At 40.1% G+C, this 23425-nt stretch overlaps 3 protein-coding genes across 4 annotated transcripts; 1 reads left to right on the top strand and 2 right to left on the bottom strand.

Annotated features, from left to right (window-relative positions):
- Nucleotides 1–4935: 4935 nt before the first annotated feature.
- nefla (neurofilament light chain a) lies at nucleotides 4936–8186 on the bottom strand. Of its 2 annotated transcripts, none has more exons than XM_063480811.1 (4): nucleotides 7063–8186; nucleotides 6817–6941; nucleotides 5614–6014; nucleotides 4936–5523 (listed from the first exon to the last, which is right to left on the bottom strand). In XM_063480811.1, exons 1-4 carry the CDS (start codon nucleotides 8104–8106, stop codon nucleotides 5195–5197), a joined length of 1899 nt encoding a protein of 632 aa, XP_063336881.1. In that variant the 5' UTR covers nucleotides 8107–8186; the 3' UTR covers nucleotides 4936–5194. The 2 variants fall into 2 exon arrangements, with proteins under 2 accessions (XP_063336881.1, XP_063336882.1); XM_063480812.1 differs by having other exon boundaries at nucleotides 5620–6014.
- A 3472-nt stretch (nucleotides 8187–11658) lies between these two features.
- Nucleotides 11659–13157, top strand: pgam2 (phosphoglycerate mutase 2 (muscle)). The gene is made up of 3 exons (XM_063480810.1): nucleotides 11659–12075; nucleotides 12192–12372; nucleotides 12988–13157. The coding sequence occupies exons 1-3, from the start codon at nucleotides 11659–11661 to the stop codon at nucleotides 13155–13157; spliced, it is 768 nt and encodes a 255-aa protein (XP_063336880.1).
- Nucleotides 13158–15214: 2057 nt separating this feature from the next.
- LOC134631727 (syntaxin-2-like) lies at nucleotides 15215–20091 on the bottom strand. Its single transcript, XM_065471480.1, has 8 exons — nucleotides 20053–20091; nucleotides 19628–19727; nucleotides 18671–18745; nucleotides 18217–18278; nucleotides 17949–18057; nucleotides 15730–15803; nucleotides 15480–15617; nucleotides 15215–15388 (listed from the first exon to the last, which is right to left on the bottom strand). Exons 1-8 carry the CDS (start codon nucleotides 20089–20091, stop codon nucleotides 15215–15217), a joined length of 771 nt encoding a protein of 256 aa, XP_065327552.1.
- Between the last annotated feature and the right edge of the window lie 3334 nt (nucleotides 20092–23425).

The following is a 23425-nucleotide window of genomic DNA, read 5'->3' as shown; positions in this document are numbered from 1 at the left end:
AAATAAATGTATGTCTTAAAAGTGAGAAGCGTCACTTTTAAGCATCTAAGCATCCCTTTACTTGCTCAGAGCCCAAGGCTGCTGCGCTTATAGACTATAGTATGGCTATAGACTGTATATAAAAGATGGATGCATACACACAATACCTGCTAATCAGAGGTGGGAAGTAACGACGTACAAATACTTCTTTACTGTGCTTAAGTAGAATTTTCAGGTATATGAACTTTTACATGAGTATTTATTTTTCTGACAACTTTTAACTATATTTCCCTACATTTTTAAACAAATATCTGCACTTTCGTGTAGTGTTTTTATTATATTATATTTATATTAAGTTGTGTTTGCGGTACTTCAGAATCTGGCTAGCACTACAGAAGAGGAGGAAGCCTGAAGGGAGGTTACATCAAGCGAAGCAAAGATGAATTTTGCATTTAAGCTGATGATGTTTAGATTCATTCACTGACTTCCAACTTTATACAGTCTAGTGCAGGGGTGCCCAATCCCAGTCCTCGAGAGCTACTGTCCTGCAGCTTTTAGATGCAGCCCTACTCCAACACAGCTGAATCAAATGGTTTGATTGCCTCTTCAGCATGCCATCAAGTTTGGCAAATGCCTGATAACAAGCCATTCATTTGATTCAGGTGTGTCGGAACAAGGATCCATCTAAAAGCTGCAGGACGGTAGCTCTCGAGGACTGGGATTGGGCACCCCTGGTCTAGTGTAAAGACAGTATAAACAAAGTAGTGTCACTGTAGGGGATGGACATCAGCCAGTTCAGTTGCATAAATCCACAAAGAGCAACAGGTCATCTGTTTACATCATGTACACCAAGAATATCTACTGAAGCTTATATTAGAAATTATTGTGAGTTGTGATTATTTTCCCCATGCTGATCCAGTACACAGATCACTACACGGGGTTTCCCGACCTGCTGAATCCCACTTTAACCCCTGACTTGTTTTACTGTTTAGGTGTGGAGCAATGTTCCCTCTAAGCTGCGCACGTGCGCAATTGCGCACTGCTGGCACGGTCTCTGCGCACAGAAAATCTGCGTTGCGCACAAAAAAAAAATCTAACCTGAATTGAAATTAAAATTAATACTTTAACAATTCTGTTTTTCAGTGTTAGTCAGTAAGTGACTGGCTGCTCCCGTATGGGATTAGAACGATGCCACTTTATCCCATAGTCCAGCCAATAATGCGATTCACATTCACGTATATACGCAGCCAATCAACGTCGTTGACAGGCTATGACAGCGTCCTTATGTGCCGACACTGGAGTTTTAGCTAGCAAAGCGGCGTGGCTGATGTGGAGTGAAGCCACGTTAATGACAACGTGGACAACCATTGAAGATGTGAGCAGGACAGACGAACAATTGACGGAAAAAGTGTGGACTTTATACCAGTTTTCAAATTGTGTTGATAGGCCACGTAAAACCAGAGTTGTGATAAAAAAAATTATGCAATGTTTGGTTTTCTTCCTGAATACTGTCGTTGTTTATATTTACTGCGGGAAGAAACGGTAAAAACTGCGTTTTATAAGAAAAAAGGCTCGAAAGCGCTCTCCACCTGTGAGCAAAAACAAACCCCCACCCCCCTCTCTCTTTCCTATTCGTCCAAAAAAAGTACCATGTCGACCAATCAAAAAATGGTATGGCAACGTGGCATCTAGTTGTTAAGAAACGGGGGGAAGTTTTAGGAGTGCCGGCGTATTTTGAGATGTGAGAGATTTGAGACGTTTAGCGCAAATCTTGTGTAGTTAGTGTGTAGTGTAGTCAATAGTTTTGTTGTGTGTGTCAGAACAATGAGGCGACTGCTGAATGTTACAGGTGTTACAGGAGTGATACATCTCCTGTTGTCAGGCCTGCAGGTATCAGGCTGTTGTTCTCCTTTATCTCATAGTGGACAGAAATTTTTTGGAGTGGCACAAATAATTTGTGTGGCATCAAATTTGATGCAGAACAGCTGATTGTTCTGTAAATAGTTTGAAATGTTTATTTAAAAATGCATTGGCTGCATTTAAAAAAAATAGCTGCAAAAAACTTTGTTTGCCAAACTGAGTTACTTTTTTGAGGAGTAACTATATGATTAATTGCCCAGCATTGGTCATTATATACTGTATTTTGCAGACAGAGAGTTACAGGACTCTCTCCCAGACCACAGACTCATACTCATAATACAAGTCAGAGCTTTATTTAAAAAAAAAAAAAAGAAAGAAAGTTGTGTTTTCGAAATTGGAGTTCAAATTATTTTTACTTCCAATAGTGTTAACATACTACACAGGCCAATGGCTAGATTTTTTTTTTTACATTTTCATTGTAAGTGGGCTAAAGCAGTTTAAAAGTAGTCTAACATAAATGTAATTGCTGTAACTTGATTATTTTAATAAACCATGTAACTTGGATGGATTAGATGCTGGCGTGACCACAGTGCACACGTCTGATGTCGCTCACAGTGGTCCAAGGGATCGCTCAGGGAGTTTGTGTGTTCGCTCAGACACATGAAAAATTAGAGGGAACATTGGTGTGGAGGGAAAGTCCTCGTCTGCAACGTAGGTGACAGAAAATAGCTATTTTTTAAAAATTTTCCTTCACTGCATGTGCCCTGTATAATAGATTCAAACACAGCAGTTTGATTGAAATTAGAATGTTAAAATGTTAATAATTTCTATATTCTCATATACTAATATTTACTTATTATTATATTTAGTGTTGGGGAGTAACGGAATACATGTACCGCCGTTACGTATTTAAAATACAAAATATGAGTAACTGTATTCCGTTACAGTTACCGTTTAAAAAGGTGGTATTTAGAATACAGTTACTTTGTTGAAATAAATGGATTACACGGCGGTATTTTCCTGTTTCATATTGTCGCGGGTCAGGACTGTTTGGGTTTTGTTTGACAGCTATGTTCTGTTGCTCCAGGCGGCAGCGTTACTGTTGCCATGGTTACAGGGTGACACTCTCTCTGCGACTGTGTGTTTCCTGGGTGAGAGAGCGCCTTTTTGTTGTTGTTGTTGTGCTAAGCTAATAGGCAGAATGCTACAGGCATAGCCCTAAAGAATGTAGCCTCATGGGCAGTGTAGTCCGTGCTGCAGGGAGAATGGACTGCCATACACGTTATGTGTCTGTGAGCGCGAGGAGGGAGAAAAAGGAGAGTGGAAAACTACGAGTTGTCATCGAGCAGAAACGGGAGCTGGAAGCATGTAAATATAATGATAACCACTGCAGCCAAGAAGAGTGCCTGACGAGCCCAGTTGTAAGTAAGCTATTAAGACTCGACTGTACACTGTGTTCGTGTTTTCCTCTGAAACAATAAGTTTCGTTGGAGCAGCCTTTTCAACGCCCGACACGGAACCGACGTTTTAGCCAGAGGTCCCTTTACTATGGTTCGGAGCCGTGGACCTTCAGTAATAGTAATAAATCACATTCATGTAGTTGTAAACAGCATGATAATATATTAAGTAATCCAAAGTATTCAGAATACGTTACTCTCATTGAGTAACGTAACGGAATACGTTACAAAATACATTTTGTGGCATGTATTCTGTAATCTGTAGTGGAATACATTTTAAAAGTAACCTTCCCAACACTGATTATATTAATATAGCACAAGGTTCAGTTACCTTTGTACAAAAATGGCTAGTAGAATTGTGTAGCTACTTTTTACATTGTTACTCTGAGTAAATTCAGAGCCTGTGCTTTTTTGCTTTTACTTGAGTAAAAAAGTTGCTTCAGTACTACAACTTTTACTGGAGTAAAGGCATCTGTACTTCTACTTAAATAAAGAAAGTCAGTACTTTTGTCACTCCTACTGCTAATCAATGGTAGTAATCAATGCTAATAAACCTAAAATGCCCTACAAGGCACTCACATCACAAACATTGGCGACATTTCCAGTTCAGTGACTCCCAGTCTACCAACAACAGCAGCCTGTGTCAGCAAACTCCACCCCTTAAATCACAATTCAAATGAATCAGCAGGTGAAGGTGGTAACTATCCATAAAGACCAAAAATATTTTTGTTATAGTCTGAAAACATGCCTTTTAATGCTCTGAACTTCACTACTCTCAATTCCTTGTATAGGGAATTCAATTAGCTCACAATACTTTAAGGTAATTGGTGACACGAGGAACACGTTTTTGATATTATTGGGATGATTTTCTTTTCAGTTCTTCATTGCTGTTACACAGTTGTAATGTGGTAGATGAAATTTAGCTATGTGTAAATGCCAACATATATTTCTGTCATATTTCTGATAAATACATAACATACTGAGCATATTACCTTAGCTTAATAAAGATGAATACTTTGCAGCCCTTGATGCTTCTTTTCTTCCTCATATCCATTTGTCATCTTCCCTTCATTCCAATGCATAATGATCTCAGATCTTTGAAGGACTAGGCTAGTGACTATCATTGGATGTTATTCTTAAAGAGGCAATGTGTGATACTTTGAGTAAACTACACAGTGAGTTTAGATACTCACTATAAATCCAGGCAGCATTCAAAAGTTACAAACTTGCTCTGTAACCCAGTATATGGTGAGCAGCAAGTGATTTCAGACAGTATAGAAGATGAAAGTTTTAAACTGATTTTACTACTAAACAGTTTTTTATTTGTAAGATGAAGATTATGGTTTTTAAGCCACATTCTTTGATGTTCAAAATCAATCTTGAACTACAGCAGGATCTTTTGTGACAGTGTTTATAACACAGCAGGATAGCAATTATCTTAGAGGCAGTGTTGTGACACTAAATGTCTGTATTTGTCAGTGTGAGTGCGGTAAGTGATTGGGCTGCTCACCTCTCTGCCTGCTGAGGAAATAATAAATCAACACATGTCTCTACATTTCCAAGTGCTTATGAGGACTATATCATAAATCTGTATTCATGTCAGCATAATCTTTAAATCAGGGCTCAAAATCAGTGAGATGCACGGCTTTAAGAATAATTTATTTACCCACCAGAACTCTCACACACATACACTATTACATTCACTCAGAACTGTGCAACAAGACCTTTATGGGCTATGCGGAACACTGGTAAGCATTTAACCTTGATTTGTTGCTTTAAATGGCTGTTGGACTGTGTTATTGAGCACCATGTCAACAAGCAGATCTAAGAGGACAGCACTGTTGCCTCTACCTGTCTTTAAGCTGCATTTTTTTGTGGACAGTCTTGACCATAACGGTTTACTTTTTATCCTTTGTGCTCTTCTCTTCAGCTGGCTCAGGTTGGGCAGCTTTCTCTTCATCTTTCTCCTTTTTTGCTTCGGCTTTGTCATCTTTTTTCGGAACAGCTTTCACGTCTTTGTCATCAGCTTTATCTTCTTTCTCCTCACTCTTTTGAACTTCCTCCTGCTCTTGTGCTTCATCTTTTGTATCATCTTCTTTGTCATCAGCTCCTTCTGCTTTTGCCTCCTCTTGTGCTTCAGTTTCCTCCCCTTCATCTTTTCCCTCTTTCTCTCCTTCATCTTCTGCAGCTTCTGCTGCATCTTCCTTTTGCTCCTCTTCATCACCACCTGAATCAAGAGATGACAATTTAGTTACCATGACATTAATAATTGATATTTATTTGACTGATAGAACATGACTGAGCAAGTTAAACCAACCCTCGCCTTCTTCCTTATCCTCTTCCTCTACTTCCTTAGCTTCATCTTCTTTCTCACCCTCCTCCTCACCTTCCTCTTCCTCTTCATCCTTTTTCTCCTCTGTTTCTTCTCCCACCTCTTCTTCCTTAGCTTCCTCTTCCTCCTTTTCCTCCTCTTCCACCTCCTCCTCACCAGGTGGGCTGGCCTCTGCTTGCTGGGCGTGGCTGGCAGAGATGATGCCTTCAGTGGTGCTGACACTGGAGCTGAGCAGGCGTGAGGTCATCAGGTAGGAGGTGCCAGAGCTCAGGCTGGAGAAGACGGGCCTAGCGAAAGAGGGCGCTGACAAACTGTGGCTGTACAACGGGGACACTCCCCCGGCCATACCTACACTGAAGCGAGACTCCTCCCCTTCCAGGAGCTTCCTGCGTAAAACAATGAAAAGAAAGGATGGGAGATCAGTTAAAAGCATGGGTCTTATATGTAACAGTAAGTGGCCATTTATTTACTCTTAGAATTATATTGTCTGAGATGACGTGCATAAAATGAAGCACATATAGCTTCACTATGCTCTAAAGAGGCATTTCGTAGTAAAGCCAACAATGAAGTCATTTTCCACTTTTGTTTCCCCTTTGATGGCCCTTTTCTTACTACTTTTACATTTAATTCAAGTACAATTTGTTGGAATCAGTGTTAAAGATAAATTGTTTAATTTAAATGAGATATTTCTTTAAAATATATTTTGCTGTGAAATACAATAGAGACACCTGAATTCCTCAGTACCATCTAACATGTCTACATGATTGATGTCTCCTTCGGTGTAACTTTGTGCTGAACATTGGGGGGGTCAGGATCTCTGCCTAAATAAATAAATAAATCTGGGTAAATTCCGAGATGATTAAACTATTTTGCTGGTAATACCTGAAATGAGTAAAGAAAATCAACAGCCTATTTATGCAAGATAATTCATAATTTTATTGGGGCTTTATATTGGTTGGGTCTGATTATTGGGGAGTCATAACCCCCCTAACCCCCCTGGAAATTACGCCCCTGCATGTCTCAGACATTAAATGCAAAAAAACCCTTCACTGACTCTGATACAAATCCAAAAACATCAGTTTCATGCATTTCCTAGGTGCCTCTAAATAGGAGTTTCTATATAATTTTGCAACGCTAAAAAGAAACCCTTTATCATTTATCAGACTCACTCCCTGTTTCACCTATTACCTGTATGCAGCAATCTCGATGTCCAGAGCCATCTTGACATTCAGAAGGTCCTGGTACTCCTTCAGGTAGCGTGCCATTTCCTGTTTAGTGCCCCTCAGCTCACTCTCCAGTTCTGCAATGGTATCCTAAATAAAAATCAAAGTTAAGTGTTATTTTATACAATGAGACAAAGGGAAATAACATACTGCAGGATCAAATGAAAACCTTAAGTAACACACTTCAAAGATCTGGACCACATTTACAGACCTGCATAGCTGCTATCTCTGCACTCTGTTTCTCCTCCATGTCATGCAGCTGTTTTTCCAGGGATTCATTGAGGCCTCTGCATGCATCGATTTCCAGTATGCGGGCTTGTAGCTGACGTCGGTACTCTCCTGCTTCGTCCTTGGAGCTTCTCACAGCATCAGTGTGCTGGGCCACAGTTTCAGTCAGGGAGCCTACCTTGCTTCTGAACCACTCCTCAGCTGCCTGCATGTTCCTGGCAGCCAGCCTTTCATACTGGGACCGGATATCCCTGAGAGCCCCAGAGAGGTCCGGAGCGGCAGCCTCAGATTCCACAGCCACCTGCACACCCAGCTGGACTTGGGCCTGAAGTTCAACCACTTCACCCTCATGAATCCTCTTGAGGAAGGCCAGCTCGTCCAGCAGGATTTCCACACTTTTCTCCAGCTCAGCCTTTGCTAAGGTAACCTCGTCAGCCTCCCGACGAGCCTCCATCAGCTTGCCCTCAGCTTCTTCACGAGCCAACACCTCCTGCTCATATCGACCCTGCAGAGCACTCAGGGTTTGCTCCAGCCTCTCTCTCTGACTTAGGACAGCCTGTTGTTCTGCCCTAGCTTCATCCACAGCTGCTCTCAGGGACCGGGCCTCTTGCTCATACAGTGCTCTCAGGCGGGACGGCTCAGAGTGCCTTTGCCTCAGCAGCAGCAGTTCTGCCTCCAAGGCACGGTTCTGCTGCTCCAGCTCACGCACTCTCTCGATGAAACCGGCAAAACGGTCATTAAGGTCCTGCAGCTGGCTGCGCTCTTGTGTGCGTACAGCTCGGAACTCGGAGCTGATCTGGGCCGCTTGGCTGAGTTCCAGCTCCAGGGAAGAGGCTGGTGAGGAAGAAGAGTAGAGCACACGGCCAGGAGAGGAGTACTGCAGACGGGAGGAAGACAGTGGGGATGCATGAGTAGAGAAGCCAGAGAGGGTCCTCCCTCTAGTCACCACCACACGTGCAGGAGGCTCAGCAAAATAGCGTCTGTATGATGAGGTGGAGTAGTAAGGGTCATATCCGATGCTACTCATGGTTGAGTGTTGGGAGGAAATGTTGCTCTTCCTCTCCTCTTGCTGTATGTGTGCGTGTGGAGGTGTACGAAGGGCTTGGGTTTAAGTCTTGACTGCTTGCTGCTGCAGCAGCCTGCGCTTTTATAGCTGGATGGTGGGGGCTGACGCAAGCACTTTCTGCACCCTCTGACAATGAAGGCTTGATAGGTTTACACTGCAATGGCAAGAAATGAGAAAGATACGAGCCATGGGAATACATGGAGGAGGGAAATGAGCGAGGGTTAAAAGCAGAGAGGAAGAAAAACAGTTTCTAAATAAACTAGAATATAAAAACAGCTTTTTACAATAATTTTTAAGACTACAGCAAAACTTTAAAAAAGTCTATCACATGGCCAGTTTTAAACACATAACCTGATCTTTTTAAGAAACTGTACAGTTTTTATAGTAATTTTATGTTGTAAAAATGACAAAACATCACTCAAACACATTTTCTGTCTTCTCACTCACTGCAGAAAAAAGGGTGAGGGTGGGGCTGGGGTGTCCTCATTTTACAATCATGACACAGCATCTCTCCGTGTGGTGGGGAGCAGAACTACAGCCATGGCCTCAAAACACCTGCAATGATAAAAATCCCACCCAAACAGATAGCATAACACTATTAAAGGCATGACTTAGAGTGGGTTAATGTGCAGCTAAAACAGTGTCTGAACTATAAATAAATACAACATGTGTGGTGCAGTATAGCAAAGCTTGCAAAAATATCATAATTGATTTTCATTTTTCTCAACAGGTTTCTCAACTGTTTGCTGTTAAAGGTTATTAATTTTTACATGCAGGGTGTGTTTTATACTCTTTTTTGATCCTTTAGTTAAAGAATATTTACTGTGATTTCTTTTTCTGCAGAAGTTGAAAATTGTGTGTTCACCCAAATACCTCCTCTGCTATATATATATAGAACAAATATTCTCAAGAGCATCATATTGTCCATAACAGCGACACTAGATATTTAAAATATTCAGTGACCAGTTACAAATTGTGTTGCCCTCATGATTTGAAACAGAAGAAAACATATCCATACTGCTACATATGGCATGGCATGTGTGTGTGTGTGTGTGTGTGTGTGTGTGTGTGTGTGTGTGTGTGTGTGTGTGTGTGTGTGTGTGTGTGTGTGTGTGTGTGTGTGCGCGCGTGTCCCCGCATTTGTGAAGTAAAGAGTTTCCGTTCAAAGATTCATTTTCTTTCCAGCTTTATGAATAAATGAAGTGCATTGCAGTGTTTTGCAGCATGAATTGTGCAGTTTTGTGTAATTGTCTATTGTTGTATATGGGGAAAGCTCTACAGCATGTATGGCTGGTGTACTTTGCCTTTGCAGCAAATGCCTCTAGTGCCTATAGGCAGTGCTGTGCCCAAAGAAAAAGGAGGCAGGTGGTGGGAGGTGGGGGGGCTTCTGTGGGAGCTGCATAGGCTGCGCTGCTGGCTGAGTCATCGTAACAGTTGTGATCACACAAACTCCCTTGTGTACACTTTTTTCCCACCGTAACAGCAGTATGACAGTCTGCATCGGGGCGATTTCTGGCAGACAAGGCGCTTACAGGACCTGGGGAAATAAAACAGAGAAAGTAGATCATTAACTTCTCTTCCCAAACACATTAAATCACTTACAGCGCTAATTTCCAGGTTGGTACTTCTTGCCTCCACGATGCTGACTAACATAAAAGCTCGGCCTACATGTGAAGACGACAGTATTATTGCAGTCAACATTGCTAGCATTTTACAAAAAATGATGCCAGCATCATACTTCTGACAAGAGCAACAATTTTGTGATGCATGATAACATCTGCTGTCTTGGTGAAATAAACTAATAAGATGCATTAGTCCAGTTTGACCACCAGAGGGCCAAAAATACCATCCATCCATCTATCCAGCCACCACCAGACAACTTAAATTAACATAATAACCAATTGTCTATTTGATAAATGCAAGTATTTATGTTATATTTATTTTCCAACTTAACTTCCTGTTCTGCAAGACTTGCCAGACAGTTTTTTGATGGTAGGCAGCACACAGAGAATTTGAGTTGAAAGACTACCCATCATTCTCTGTTAAACATCTTGTACTAGCCATAAAAATGAAAAAATAGTGACTTTTCTTCTTCCTTGTCACAATCCTTCTCATTAGTTTATACTCCGTATAGAAGAAAAACTCAATGTCATGATCACATGATGCAGGTTGGCGTCATGCCTGGAGTTCCATTAATTTTCTATTTTTGGATTATTGTATTTCCTCTGGATCATAAATTTGATTGTTCAGGACACAAGGCATCTACTTTTCCTGTAAGCTCTGCAGCTCAGTGCCCCTGCTTTGTCAGCTCTTTGTCTGTCAGTGTATTTTCTCTTCCCAGCTTTTAATTTAATTTAAAATAATAAAAATTTTTGTGTGATATGTGATTATTTGTCTCAGTAGCATATGTCATAGGTTCACTTTGGTGGAGCGCCAGGCCTTTTTCTATTTAAGACTAAGGATACAAAGTGATTAAGTTTTAATCAAAGCATGCAGCAGAGATGGTGACAATTTTCTATCATATGGAGAAAAGTGGATTATTGGATTTGTAACTCATTTTGTTTTCAACATACCCCTAAAATATTCTAACTGTAATTCACAAAGGTTTTTTTATGTGGTGTTTTTATCTCATAAAAACAAGTTTCATGTAATACAATGGTAAACATAATCTATATGATACTAGAGCAGCTCCTAGAGGTGATAAATTGAAATAACACCTTATATATTACCCTGATTTCAGATTTTACACTGACTTGATAATGTCTTTATGTTGCACCAAGATAGGCACTTCTGACAGACTTTTGCACACTCCTTTTATTGTTTATGAACCTTTATCTTGTTCTTTAGTTAACACCTTCTTTATGATAATAAATAATTGTTGCTTATAGAAGTAAGAGTAAATCTAGCACCAGTAGTCAGCCGCATAGTTTTTTTGTTTTTTCTGCTGGCACTGGCAGCTACTGTACGCAGCTGTTTAGTGACACACTGAAAATGGAATTTCTCCAGCCATAGTGGAACAGAGAGGACCTGCATGAGTCGTATAGTCACTGTTATGCCCACACAACAAATGCCCTGTGGACAAATATTTACTAAACATACAAAATCTTCACTGTGCAGTGAGTTGAAGAGTGACGAAATTCTTCATCTGAGCATGAGGTTCCAACTCTGATCATTACACTTTTCTTGCACAGATGTCAGTTTAAAAGTCATGTTGCTATTCTGGATCAGTATCTGACCTCTGGCCTTCCCAGACACCACATATCCCAGGATAGACGCCTGGCTCTATTGGTCCTCCCAGTGTGTCCATCAGAGTACAAAGGCCTCTCACAGGGGGAAAGTAAAGAAGGCCTGTCTGCTACGCATTGCCATGATCCAGGTTGCTATAAAAAGGGTGTGGTATGCTGCCTTGGGCTTACTGTTGGTCAGCCAGAGTGTGTGTGAGTGTCCACAACTTAGGAGGGCTGAGGGCTCTGTGTCTGGTTTAAGTAAAAATCTAGGGAAACAGTATTAAGCATGGCTGCCGCCCATCGTTTGGTTATTGTCCGCCATGGCGAGAGCGCCTGGAACCAAGAGAACCGCTTCTGTGGCTGGTTCGATGCTGACCTCAGTGAAAAGGGAGTGGAGGAGGCCAAGCGTGGTGCCCAGGCTATCAAGGAGGCAGGCATGAAGTTTGATGTGTGCTACACCTCTGTGCTGAAACGTGCCATCAAGACCCTGTGGACCATCATGGAGGGCACAGACCAGATGTGGCTGCCTGTGATTCGTACCTGGCGTCTGAATGAGCGCCACTACGGAGGCCTCACTGGACTCAACAAGGCAGAGACGGCTGAAAAGCACGGTGAAGAGCAGGTGAAGATCTGGCGTCGTTCCTTTGACATCCCACCTCCACCCATGGATAAGGACCACCCTTATCACAAAATCATCAGCGAGGTGAGACAAATGCAAAGTAGCTTAATCATTTCTAAGCTTAAAGAGCTCCAGAATTTGCTTGAGAGTGCTGTCAGTTATTAAGCTTTTGTACTTTGCGGTGTTGTTTTTGCCTCCAGTCTCGGCGTTACAAAGGCTTGAAGCCTGGTGAGCTGCCCACATGTGAGTCACTTAAAGATACCATTGCCCGCGCTCTGCCTTTCTGGAATGAAGTCATTGTTCCTGAAATCAAAGCTGGGAAGAATGTTATCATTGCTGCCCATGGGAACAGCCTCCGTGGCATTGTCAAGCACTTAGAGGGTAAGCACTGTGGACAAAGCTTACAAAAAGAAAAGAATGAGAAGGTTGGACACAGTAGATAGAGTGACTTAAAAAATGACATTGCAAAACACTTAACAGTGAAATTCTTTCATGATAGCCAAAGACTTCTGCAAAAAGTTGACCTGAATAGCCAGTGTCACACATTTACACAGACTTTACACACATACAGACAAGAGTTGTGGATTGCATTGTCTATAAATAGCAGCAGAGGCTCACACCAGATCTCAGGGACAGGGTAGAGGGTCATGAGCTTGGTTCCCATTACAGTCACGACCTTTATGTAGAAAGGTTGTACTTTTTCAAGGAGCAGCCCAGAGACGGATAAGGGTTTTAAAGAGCTTCAAGGGCAATAGTAAATGTCAGATAGGAGTGGCAGGTCCAGTGTTGAGAGACAGAGGCAGACCTGAGGGAACTTAAAATACACTGAGATATAAAGAAAACATGCTTTACTTTTTTTTTTTCTGTTGTCCAACATAGTCCTGTCTATGTTGCTGGGATTCTGACAGACTTACGGTACAGTGTATTGTATCAGTTACAGCCCCCTGATGCTGATCTCCGCATGTCTCCATCTGCTCTGTCTGCTTGCATCACCAGGTATGTCTGATGCAGCCATCATGGAGCTGAACCTTCCCACAGGAATCCCAATTGTGTATGAGTTGGATGCCAACCTGAAGCCCATTAAGCCCATGTCTTTCCTCGGTGATGAGGAAACTGTAAAGAAGGCCATGGAGGCTGTAGCTGCCCAGGGCAAAGCAAAGAAATAAGCCAGACTCCTTGCGGAGGCAGAAAAAGAGACTGTTACCCACCTTCAACCTTTTCCTCTAATCTATTAGTAGATCCTTGTTGTCCATTCCAACTGGGGAAACGTTTAATGGTTCTTTTGGAGACGGGCCACTTTCAGCACATTAGCTTACTGTTTGCTTAAATGACAAACACAGGGATGACCTTTCAAAGCAAAAATGCAGGGCCTAACATTTGATGTCATCACACACCACTCAGTCCTTTGTGGCCAAGCCCTATTTTGTGGGCCCTCGCCAACCTGGCACAACCAATAAAGAAACCATCTTTTTATGTAGTGCTGTATCAGTTTCATTGTCTTCCTTATCTTCTTGCGCCTCTTTTCTCTTTTTGTGTCTTTAAATTACATCGTCATCCTTATCTCCCATCCTTCTTCCCTCCCTGTTTGAAAATCCGAGCTTTCAGCAAAGTGCTAAAGGTGCTGTGAAATCTTATCCAGCTGTAGCGAGGGGAGGAGGAGGGAAGAGAGCGAGAAACACAGCCTAACGGATAAGTCAATGGGTTCAACCTGGCAGCACTCCCATAATGCAGGAATATGCTTGCTCATCCTCCACTCCGGTCAGATCTCACTGAAAAACGTGCACACGCAATAATTTTAAACAGGTACCTATTGCACTTAAGGCCCAGGTAAGAGTCAGTACAGACAAGTGACTGCAGTCATTGGGAGAAACATAAATGCAGACATTTCCAGATTTTTCTGAAGGTTTTTGGTGGACTTGTCCCTTTTGACAAAGTGTTACTGAAAATTAATGCAAATTTATTCCGAGTGCCTTTTTTGTGTGATAAAATATTTCTATCCTGATGGGAGCAGTGTCTTCTAGGATGACAATGCCTCAGTTTACACAAGCTTGCTGAACTGTTCGGTGAGTATGACAGTGACATCATCATACATCATCTTCTGGCTTCCCCCATCACTAAATCTCCACACAGTGCAGCACCACAGGAAGATGTTGAACTGTCATTTTGGCTAAACCCCAACCGAGACATCCTTTGGAAGAATGGTTCATCCCTGTACAAGTTTTCATGGCTTAATAGCATAAGACACTTTGTCATCTTCCTGCAAGTACATCCAGACTGTTTAGTTGTCCCCTTGAAGTGATTTTATGTGAGGAGAAATTCTTCAGGCCTGCGACAGCATTCTAATACAAGCCTTTGTTTTTTTCACAAAGTTACACCACAGTAACATTCTTTTTGATTGTCGCACATTCTCATCTTGTTAGCAAGCTGAGGTCAGAGTATGGAGTGCTGCTAAAGAGGACTCAGCCCTGAGTGCTTAACATTGCGGTACAGGGAAGCTTGAAATCCTAACCTTCTAATCAGTCATCCAAATGTTTCTGAATGAATGTTTCTGCTACTATTGCCCATAATATGGATCGCCATTGTGCGCACTAAAAACAACATATAGCTTTTTAGCTGAACCAAATCAACTTAAAGTTGACCTTCACTTACATTATAAATATGATTTTGCCTGTGTTCTGCCTTCAATCATCAAAGCAGTCCCTTCCCCTCTTTCATTTGTGCTATCATAATAAAAGACCCATGAATTAAGTACCGCACAATTCCTCACAGGTTTATTTTGAGATCGGCGTGGTCAGTTTACAGACATTTTTTCGCAGTTTAAAACAGTGTTATATTAAACCATTAAAAAACAAACATTAAAAAAACAAAACAACACAATATGCAGCACTGTAGTTTTAAAGGGCAGCAAAGAGAGAAGGAACACTGTAGTGTTGTCATGACACCTACTGGCTAAATAAGAGACTGAAGGAAAACATAAAAGGGGCTGTTTTGCCATTTCTAAAACCTAAACCCTGAGGACTGGGAATCTAAATACACTGACTGAAGGTGGTAGGAAGCTGCTGCCTTGTCCACAGAATGCTTTTACTATTATCTAATGAATTCTTTTCATTAAAACAACAGCGTCATCAAAATCCTTTAGAAAGGAGCCTGAGGGGCACACAGGCAACATAAATCAGATAAAACTGACTTCAATGCACACCAGGACATTTGGTGTAGTCACTGTTCACACAGGATCAGGGGCACTATTTTTCTTGAGGGACTTCAAGAAGTTCGGCCGAAATGTTATCTTATAAGGATTCTTCTTGTAGTCCACTGCTCTGCTTGTTTCTTCTTTTGATCTGTCTACATACTCTGCAGCAGTTGTGACATTTCTTTCTATGTTGTTGATTAACTCGCCCTGGGAGAAGAAAAAAACATAATCAATGTCATTCACGAATATGTTACATTAATCTTCATTAAACATTCCCAGGCGAGGTAGCTTGTTTTACCTGGAGTTCCAGCAGCATGGCAGTGTCAACAAATATCTCGTGCAGCTCTTTAATGCTGGACTCGAGGCAGAGGATTTCCTGATGGCGAAGTTCAATCTCAGTCAGAGCCTGGCTGGAAATCTGACTGTCAGAGGTGATCTGCGAAAGAGAAAATGCTCAAGCTGTGTTTGAATTATCATATAAATGGCTTCAAACTTACAGAAACTGCATATCTGAGTGACCCAAAAAAAAGATGTTAAATTCCACTCACGTCAGATATGAAGATGGCAAGATTGTCACGTTCCAACATCTCCTCCAACTCTTTATCTGTAGTGCTTTTATTCACTGAAAGTAACAAAAGATACTAAATAAGTTTCATCATGTTTGTGGAACTTAATTTATTGAACAACAACTAAATAAATAACAACAAAGACCAAGACTTATTTTGTGCTACCAAGGATGCCAGTTAGATAGTCACCACAGGATGGCGCAATTACACCTCAACTTCTACTTACTGCTATAATGATATACATTAGTCTGTTTACTAAACGTACTACTGTACATTTAAATTACAGTGTATCGTACTGTGGAGCAAGACTGCTTAAGTACTACACTTAAAAGCAGTTTTCACAGATACACTGCACCCTGTAACTATTCTAGATGTTATCATGGGGAACCGCATGTATGAGTGCTTATTAAACAGACTTTCACCCTGCCAGCTGCTTAGTACAACATTAATTGTAGATTTGAGGAAAAAAAAAAATCAAATTTAATGGCATTAACATACTGGCAATTATCATAGCATACTTGCCACTTTTATAGGTACACCTATTCAACATCTTTTTAACATAACTCTTTATTCAGCCAATCACATGGCAACGCAGTGCATGCATTTAGACATGCAGACATGGACAAAGTGACCTGTTGAAGTTTGAGCATCAGAATGTGAAAAAAGGTGATTTAAATGACTTTGAATGTAACATGTTTGTTGGTTTCACACTGGCTAGTCTGAAACTGTTGATCTACTGAGATTTTCCCACACAGCCATCTCTAGGGTTTTTAGGGAATAGGCCAAAAAAATACCCCATGAGTTTTCTGGGCAAAAATGCCTTGTTGATACCTGAGGACAGAGGCGAATGGCCAGACTGCTTCAAGCTGATAGGAACGCAATAGTAACTCAAATTATCATTCTCATTACAACCAAGGCATGCAGAAGAACATCTCTGCATGTAGAAAACATAGAACCTTGAATGTGATGGGCTAGCAGCAAAAAAACAAACAAACAACAAAAAACAAAACAGTGGGTACCACTCCTATCACAGGAAACTGAGTCTACATTCACATGGACTCACCAAAAATGGTCAACAGAAAATAAGATAAACATTGTCTGATCTAATGAGCCTCCATTCCTGCTGCAACATTACGATTGTAGGTAGGGTCAGAATTTGGGGTAAACTAGGCGAAAAGGTGGATCTGTCTTGCCTTGTAGCAACGGTTCAGACAAATCTGCATCAACTGTGTGATGCTATATAACCCGATATCACAGCAAAGAGTGCTACAGACAGGTCGATCCACCATGTCTATTTCACGCTTTGTCTCTCAGAAGCGTGAAATGGACATGCGTGCAGAGGAGAGGAGAAAATATATTTAAAGCCAAGAAGTCACTAGCGACCACAGAAGGTATGAAGTTCATTTAAGCTAGGTGGCTAATATCTATTTACATCCAAATGTGTTAGTAAAGTGTGCTTAAACGCTTTGCTGTATTAATTTCATGTTAATGTGAAATGAAATATCTCCCCCTGCAGCTCAATGCAAGTTTGGAGAGGCAGGGCATGAAATGGACCAGTCGACCAGCTTGTCCAGTACACACCTTGCTGTCATACTGGGTTCTGCCATCATGTCAATATGAAACAAAATCTCTGAGGAATGTTTCCAGCACCTTGTTCAATCTATGCCATGAAGAATTAAGGTGAAAGTTAGTCCAATCTCTTTATTAGATAATAATAAAGTGTATCTAATAAGGTAGTTTGTGAGTGCATGTAAACTGTAAGGCAGCACTGTTTTTAACAGGAATTGAAAGGACAGTTTGCTTTACTGTTTAAATGTATAAAATAACTTCAGACTACAAAAGGAGAAAAAGAAAACTGTAAACATGATGTATAATAAAAAGCTGGTTATAATACTGTGAAGCAGTGAGTCATGAGAAAGAACAATGAACCTGACACTTATTTACAATACAGCGCTGACCATAAACTGTAGACTGTAAATTGCTGCTCCAAAATGACACCAGCTTATTATCCAAAGTGCTGCTACTATGCAAACACCCTCACAGTGACTTACACTAGTGTAGGTTTTCCTGCTAGTAAAGCATTGGCAGAAGCGCCCTCCATACAATGCAGTATGGACTGGTGTATGAAATAAAATCCATTCACACAACCTGACCTGAGGGTGAGGAGGGACAAGTGCTCCCTTTTAGATTTGGCAACTTACCAATCTCCAGCTGTCTCTGAATTTTTGCCTTGCATTTTTCTCTGAAGGAAATTTGTGCCTCATGGTAACCCTTCATGACTTCAGCAAACCACCGAGTCAAGTACGAGTGCTGTTGAAAGAGAGCCAGAGAATGAAGTGAATCAATTCAAATGTCAATAAAGAGACCTCTGTCAGGAGTAATTTTGTCGGGCGTGTTTGAGACTGCAAAGGAGTGTCAGACAATCATTTTGCACCTGGTTTATGGCAGGAAATAAAACTACTTGCACACCTGGGTATTCCTAATACGTTGGGCTACTGTAGCTCCGGTCTCATCCCCAGGCTTCTGCATTGCTGAAAAACAATCCGATCTAACATGAATACAGGACCAAGTGAAAACTAAACAAAGTCTGCTATGTCACAGTCCTTTTCTGCAGTTACAGTAAAGAGCTCAGTGTTATTGTCAGCTTGTTTGCGAAAGGCATGTTGAGTGGGCTACACCACACTTCCTTTTTACACATTTACAAGTCAAATCCTGTGTTACAAAGTATTCCCACTGTATGAGGAACTCAGCTGCACTGATCCTCCCCATTTCATTATATTAAACAATAACAACACAGCTAAATATGCAATATCCATATCAAAAAAATGATTAATTTTATCTAACTACACTAAAGCATGACAAAAACTTACACTGCATAAAAGCTAATTTTGCAGTGCTTTACAAAAAAATTGTGTCCACCTACATTTTAGCTTTGCTTTGATTAACTTAGCATTCTTCTTGGTCTCACTGTTCAGCAACTCCAGCTCATCTTTGTTTCCTGTGAAGAACAAAACAAGTTCACCCCACAGAGGAAATAACTACTGTGTGTGGTGAATATCACCACAGACAGACACCACGGGTGTCAAAAAGGATTAAGTTTTATATATAGTGCTTTTGTGATGTTCATATTATATCTGCATTTTTAAAAACAGTTGGTATGTTGTGCAAAATGTGAATAAAAACAGAATGCATTGATCAGCAAATCTAATAAACTCATATTTTATTCATAACAGAAAATGTACAATTTAAAATAAACTTTACTCATTTTATGTCTCAAATAATTGGGATAGGACAAGAAAATGTTAAAAAAAAAGTTAAATAAAAGGTAAGTGGTACTAAGAAGAAAGAGCTGGGGAACTGGCACTGGATCAGTAACATGAGTACGAATGAAAAGAGCATCTTAGAGTGAAGTGAAATTGCATTTTTGAGTATTAATATTGTCTACTCAAATATAAACTACAAAATGCACTGCTGCTATAAGCACAACAAGTCATTTCTTAATAATAGTGTGTAAAGAATACCACCACAAGCTGGAGACGGTTTAATTTAAGGTACCTAGTGACCTTTTGCACGCTACACTGTTATTATCTCCATCTGTGGGTGTATATATATGTGTGTGTGTGTATATATGCAGATTTTGAAGCTATATCTAAACTTCCTAAGCATGTTGATCTGTGTAACATTTACCAAGTCTGTTGCTGTACAAACAGCTGCAGGTGTGTTTGTCAAAGGCTGTTTAGCCTCTTCGTTGTGTGTGTTTCTGGTTGCTGTTGTGTGACAAGGAGAATTTGAGATAGTTTGAAAGCTTCGGCATAACAATGAAGAATTCACTTTTGTCCTTGCTTCTTTTTGAAAAATAAAAATAAAAATCAGCACTTACTCTTGTCTTGACTCGGAAACGCGAGGATGGCAGCTTGTCTTCTCTCCACATCCTCTGCTTGACAGGAGATTTTTTCAATGAGGCCTCTCACCTCCCCCACCTACACATGCATGGATGCAAACACTACTGTTACACAGCTTGGAACACACAACATGAAAATATTATATGGGGTATGGTGGTGGGAACTGGTCTGACAGCACACATGATACTTTGCTTTTGTGAGGCTAACACATTTCTAGCAAAATGAACACACGTTTATCAGACAACCACTGCCAGAAATTACACCTTTAAATGTAATTACACAGTCTATGACAGTTAACTATTGTATTAAGTATTGCCTTTGAAATATTGTACATGTGAAATTTGAGCTATGTTAGGTTGAGTCTCAGAAAGAGCAGCGTAGCTCAAAGCTGTGTCATGTTTACCGTTTTGAAAAAATCCTCCATGTCTTTCGTGGCCGTCATTTCGTCCTTTTACAGGTGAGGAAAAAGGATATTTAGTCCGTTAAAGAGATTTGAAAAACACCACCTTCACAGGGAAAATCCGTTGAATGTTTTAGCATTAATTTCTAATACTAAAAAACAAAATACAAAGCGCGCTGCTGGTATAAGCGAGACAAACTGGATGAAGTTTTTTTTCGAGAAAGTCTTTTAACTTTAAAAACCTTTAAAAAACCCACCAAACGGCTAACATACGGTCGGCATTGCGGTGACTATAACGACAAAAAGAAGAATCCTCGTAATACTGTTACTTTCGGTATTGGCGATAAGGCTCGGCCTCACCTGCTCTCTGCCCTTCCTCTTGTTAGCACAGCTCGATGAGCTCACCTGTGTAATAAAGTGCGCTGGCACGCAGGCGCGTTACCGTCACAACAAAGCAAACAAAGAGCCTGTCCTGCGGCTAAAGGTACTGTACTTACGGAGCAGGTGTGGGAGTGATGCACCTGCCGTCTGTTTACTGTAGTTCACCGAGACTTACGTATTTCAGTTTAAATATACTGGTTTAATTTTGAGCTTGAAGCAAGTAGCTAGTTTGGAAAATTTTGCTGACATAATAAAAAAGGCAGTAAATGAGCAAAAAAACCAAAAACAATTATATATATATGTATATATATATATATATATATATATGTATATATATATATATATATATATATATATATGTATATATATATATATATATATATATATATATATGTATATATATATATATATATATATATATATATATATATATATATATATATATATATATATATTTAGGTTAGCATTACAACTATACCAGGGAGGGAGATTTAGGGGATTGAAAAGCTTTTCCTCAGGTTTTTTTCCTTCAACAATTACTCAAATCACACCGGAATATACTGTACACAGAATAGTTTTACATAGAGTGCACTGTACTTCACTGAAGAATGTAACCATCACAGTGCACCAAAATATTTAAATGACCTCATATGAAATAGAAATGGTCATAACAGCATAACAGTATGTCTACACACACTCCCCCTCTCTGCTTCCTCACCCAGCGTCACTTGCCAGTACCACTTCCCTCTACAGTATCTGTTGCAATTGTTCACACAGGATGAGTGTTAAAATAATAATTCATGCAAGAGTTCAGGCAGCTTTTCTCTAGAAAAAGCATGGTCTTAGGATGTGTCCACTTACAGAAAATGAATACATACAAGTTTTCTTTGTCAAAAACAAATAAATAAAATAGTTGGGCAAAAAGTATTCCCTGGTGAGCTGCAGAAGACCTTGCACTGGTGAGGGCAGCCTAGCTCCTCATTTACAGGTCATCAGGGTTAGCTAAGCCATTTTCTATGTCCTGTTAGCTGCTACAGCTAACCTGTAGCTTCCTAGTAATTTTTAAGTAAGTGAGAAAAAAACCCCTCCCTTTTAAAATTGTTTTGTTGTTGTTGTTGTTGTTGTTGTTGTTTTATTAAAAAATGTATTTGACTTTTGGATGAGCCCCCAGCTGTGGTTGGCTCCTGAGCACATAGAATGCCCATTGTATTATCCAGCCCCAAATTGCCCTATCGAAAAAAATATCCTGCCCAACATAAACAAAACAACCGATAATCCTAATTTATGATATTACACTGTCATGACATTACTTATCTCTTCTTAGTCTCTTTTGCTTTGAGAGCAGAAACAGGTTAACATTACTTTCATATCATGTGCACATATTAGTAATTTGTCCATCACGAGGAAATGAAAAGAATGTACTGAGTAAACTAATAATGATTTCCGTGACACCTTATATCATTAATAAGTAGCTATGTCTCAGGAGGACACAGGCTTTTAATCTGGAAGTCATGGTCTGATCCAGTCTGGATGTTGAAGTGTCCTTGAACATGACAGGCCTAATGAACCTCAAAAATGTTCTAAACTTACCAGAAACTGCAATAAATGTTGAAAGCATAAGGCATAAAGGGAATTTAAGTGGTAAGAAAAGTAAATGGATGTATAAATAAATAAACAAATACATGAAATTCAGTCCAGTTAGAGTTAGCTTTACATTATCATCTGAAAATTTGGGGCGGCTTGTATTCAAATTTATCCTCTCACTAAAATCTATTTTAGATGTGTAATAGTATCATTATTTAAAAGTATCATTTATTTCATTTAGTTTTTCATTTATGGTTCCAATAATGTTACTTCCAATGAAAGTTAAACAGCCAAGCGAACAAAGGAAAGAGCCAGATGGATACCTAGAGATATTTGCCCATTATTGTGGGATAACATATCTGTACAGCTTTAAAAGGACTCTCTGCCCTCTTTATAATGACTTTAGAAAATCAGGTATGTTCATTTAGGAAATTTTAGTGATCATCTAAAAATTATAAAATATGTAATAACTGATTCTGTTTCTGTAAAATAAAAGTAGACATTTGGCTAAAAAGGTGTTCAAATAAAGACCTTTCTAACCAAAACCAATATTTGTTTGTCATTGCGTTGTTGCTGAATGCAACATTAACAAACGCAACATTTGCTAATGTTAATTTATTGACCAGTCTTTGTTAATGTTGCTCAATGCTGCAACGTGATCACACACCTCACATCTGCAATAGTGGCAGATTTTCAGAGTTCTTATTCAACTTGTGCAATGGCAGAACTGAATAATAAGAAATGTTGGTGAAAATCTTTATTCTGATGTTAAACACTGGAGCTCAAGATGAGTGTGTTGGCTCCTCCAGCAGCTCGTCCTCCAGCTGTTGCTCTATAACTCTTCACTGTGGGGGAGCACAGAGGTCAACAGAAATAGAGGAAAGGCAACCCAAGCTCCTCTTTAGTCATCAAAACAATTTTCCAACAATAGAAAGATTTGTAACACTGACTGTGTCAGCGTGGTCGAATATCCCTATTATCAGAGAATTGGTGAATGTAGAAGACTCAATATATCTAGCTCTACATCAGAGGTTGTAATATCGGGGTCAGCTTTTCCTTTTGAGCAGTAGAACTAAAAAAAGAAAGAAAGGCATGTCTGAATTATACATTTACCTCACCCACTTTCCTTCTCCATTTAAATAAAATTCAACTAATGTAATCTGATAAGGACTCTGAACCTTGTTCCAGACTCAGGTCTCCAACCATATTCAATGGAGTTCAGACTACTATCAAATTATCAATATGGCAATTAAACCTCAGTTTTTGTCAGTGTGCTGTGTTTTACAGCATCTACCCACCTGAAGGTCGCTGGATTGAGCCCTGAATCTTCCAGTCTGCGTGCCCAAGTATCCTTGGTATCCTGAGCTGCCCTCAATCAGAGTGTGAGTGTGTGTGTGAATGTTAGAAAGCA

This window comes from Pelmatolapia mariae, linkage group LG7 (assembly GCF_036321145.2).
Source record: "Pelmatolapia mariae isolate MD_Pm_ZW linkage group LG7, Pm_UMD_F_2, whole genome shotgun sequence".
Classification (NCBI taxonomy): Eukaryota; Metazoa; Chordata; class Actinopteri; order Cichliformes; family Cichlidae; genus Pelmatolapia; species Pelmatolapia mariae.
This window is presented reverse-complemented; position numbering and strand designations above follow the sequence as displayed.

Bases quoted from the DNA above. Each gene is read 5' to 3' on its own strand.
- LOC134631727 (XM_065471480.1), bottom strand. From the start codon at position 20,091: ATGACGGCCACGAAAGACATGGAGGATTTTTTCAAAACG. The intron at 15,618-15,729 runs GTGAGTGGAATT...TCTCTTTCGCAG, and splicing joins TTGCCATCTTCATATCTGAC to ATCACCTCTGACAGTCAGAT. The intron at 15,389-15,479 runs GTAAAACAAGCT...TTCTTCTCCCAG, and splicing joins CCATGCTGCTGGAACTCCAG to GGCGAGTTAATCAACAACAT.
- nefla (XM_063480811.1), bottom strand. From the start codon at position 8,106: ATGAGTAGCATCGGATATGACCCTTACTACTCCACCTCATCATACAGA. The intron at 6,015-6,816 runs GTAATAGGTGAA...TGTTTTACGCAG, and splicing joins ATCGAGATTGCTGCATACAG to GAAGCTCCTGGAAGGGGAGG. The intron at 5,524-5,613 runs GTTGGTTTAACT...CTCTTGATTCAG, and splicing joins GGATAAGGAAGAAGGCGAGG to GTGGTGATGAAGAGGAGCAA.
- pgam2 (XM_063480810.1), top strand. From the start codon at position 11,659: ATGGCTGCCGCCCATCGTTTGGTTATTGTCCGCCATGGCGAGAGCGCC. The intron at 12,076-12,191 runs GTGAGACAAATG...TTTTGCCTCCAG, and splicing joins ATCACAAAATCATCAGCGAG to TCTCGGCGTTACAAAGGCTT. The intron at 12,373-12,987 runs GTAAGCACTGTG...TTGCATCACCAG, and splicing joins CATTGTCAAGCACTTAGAGG to GTATGTCTGATGCAGCCATC.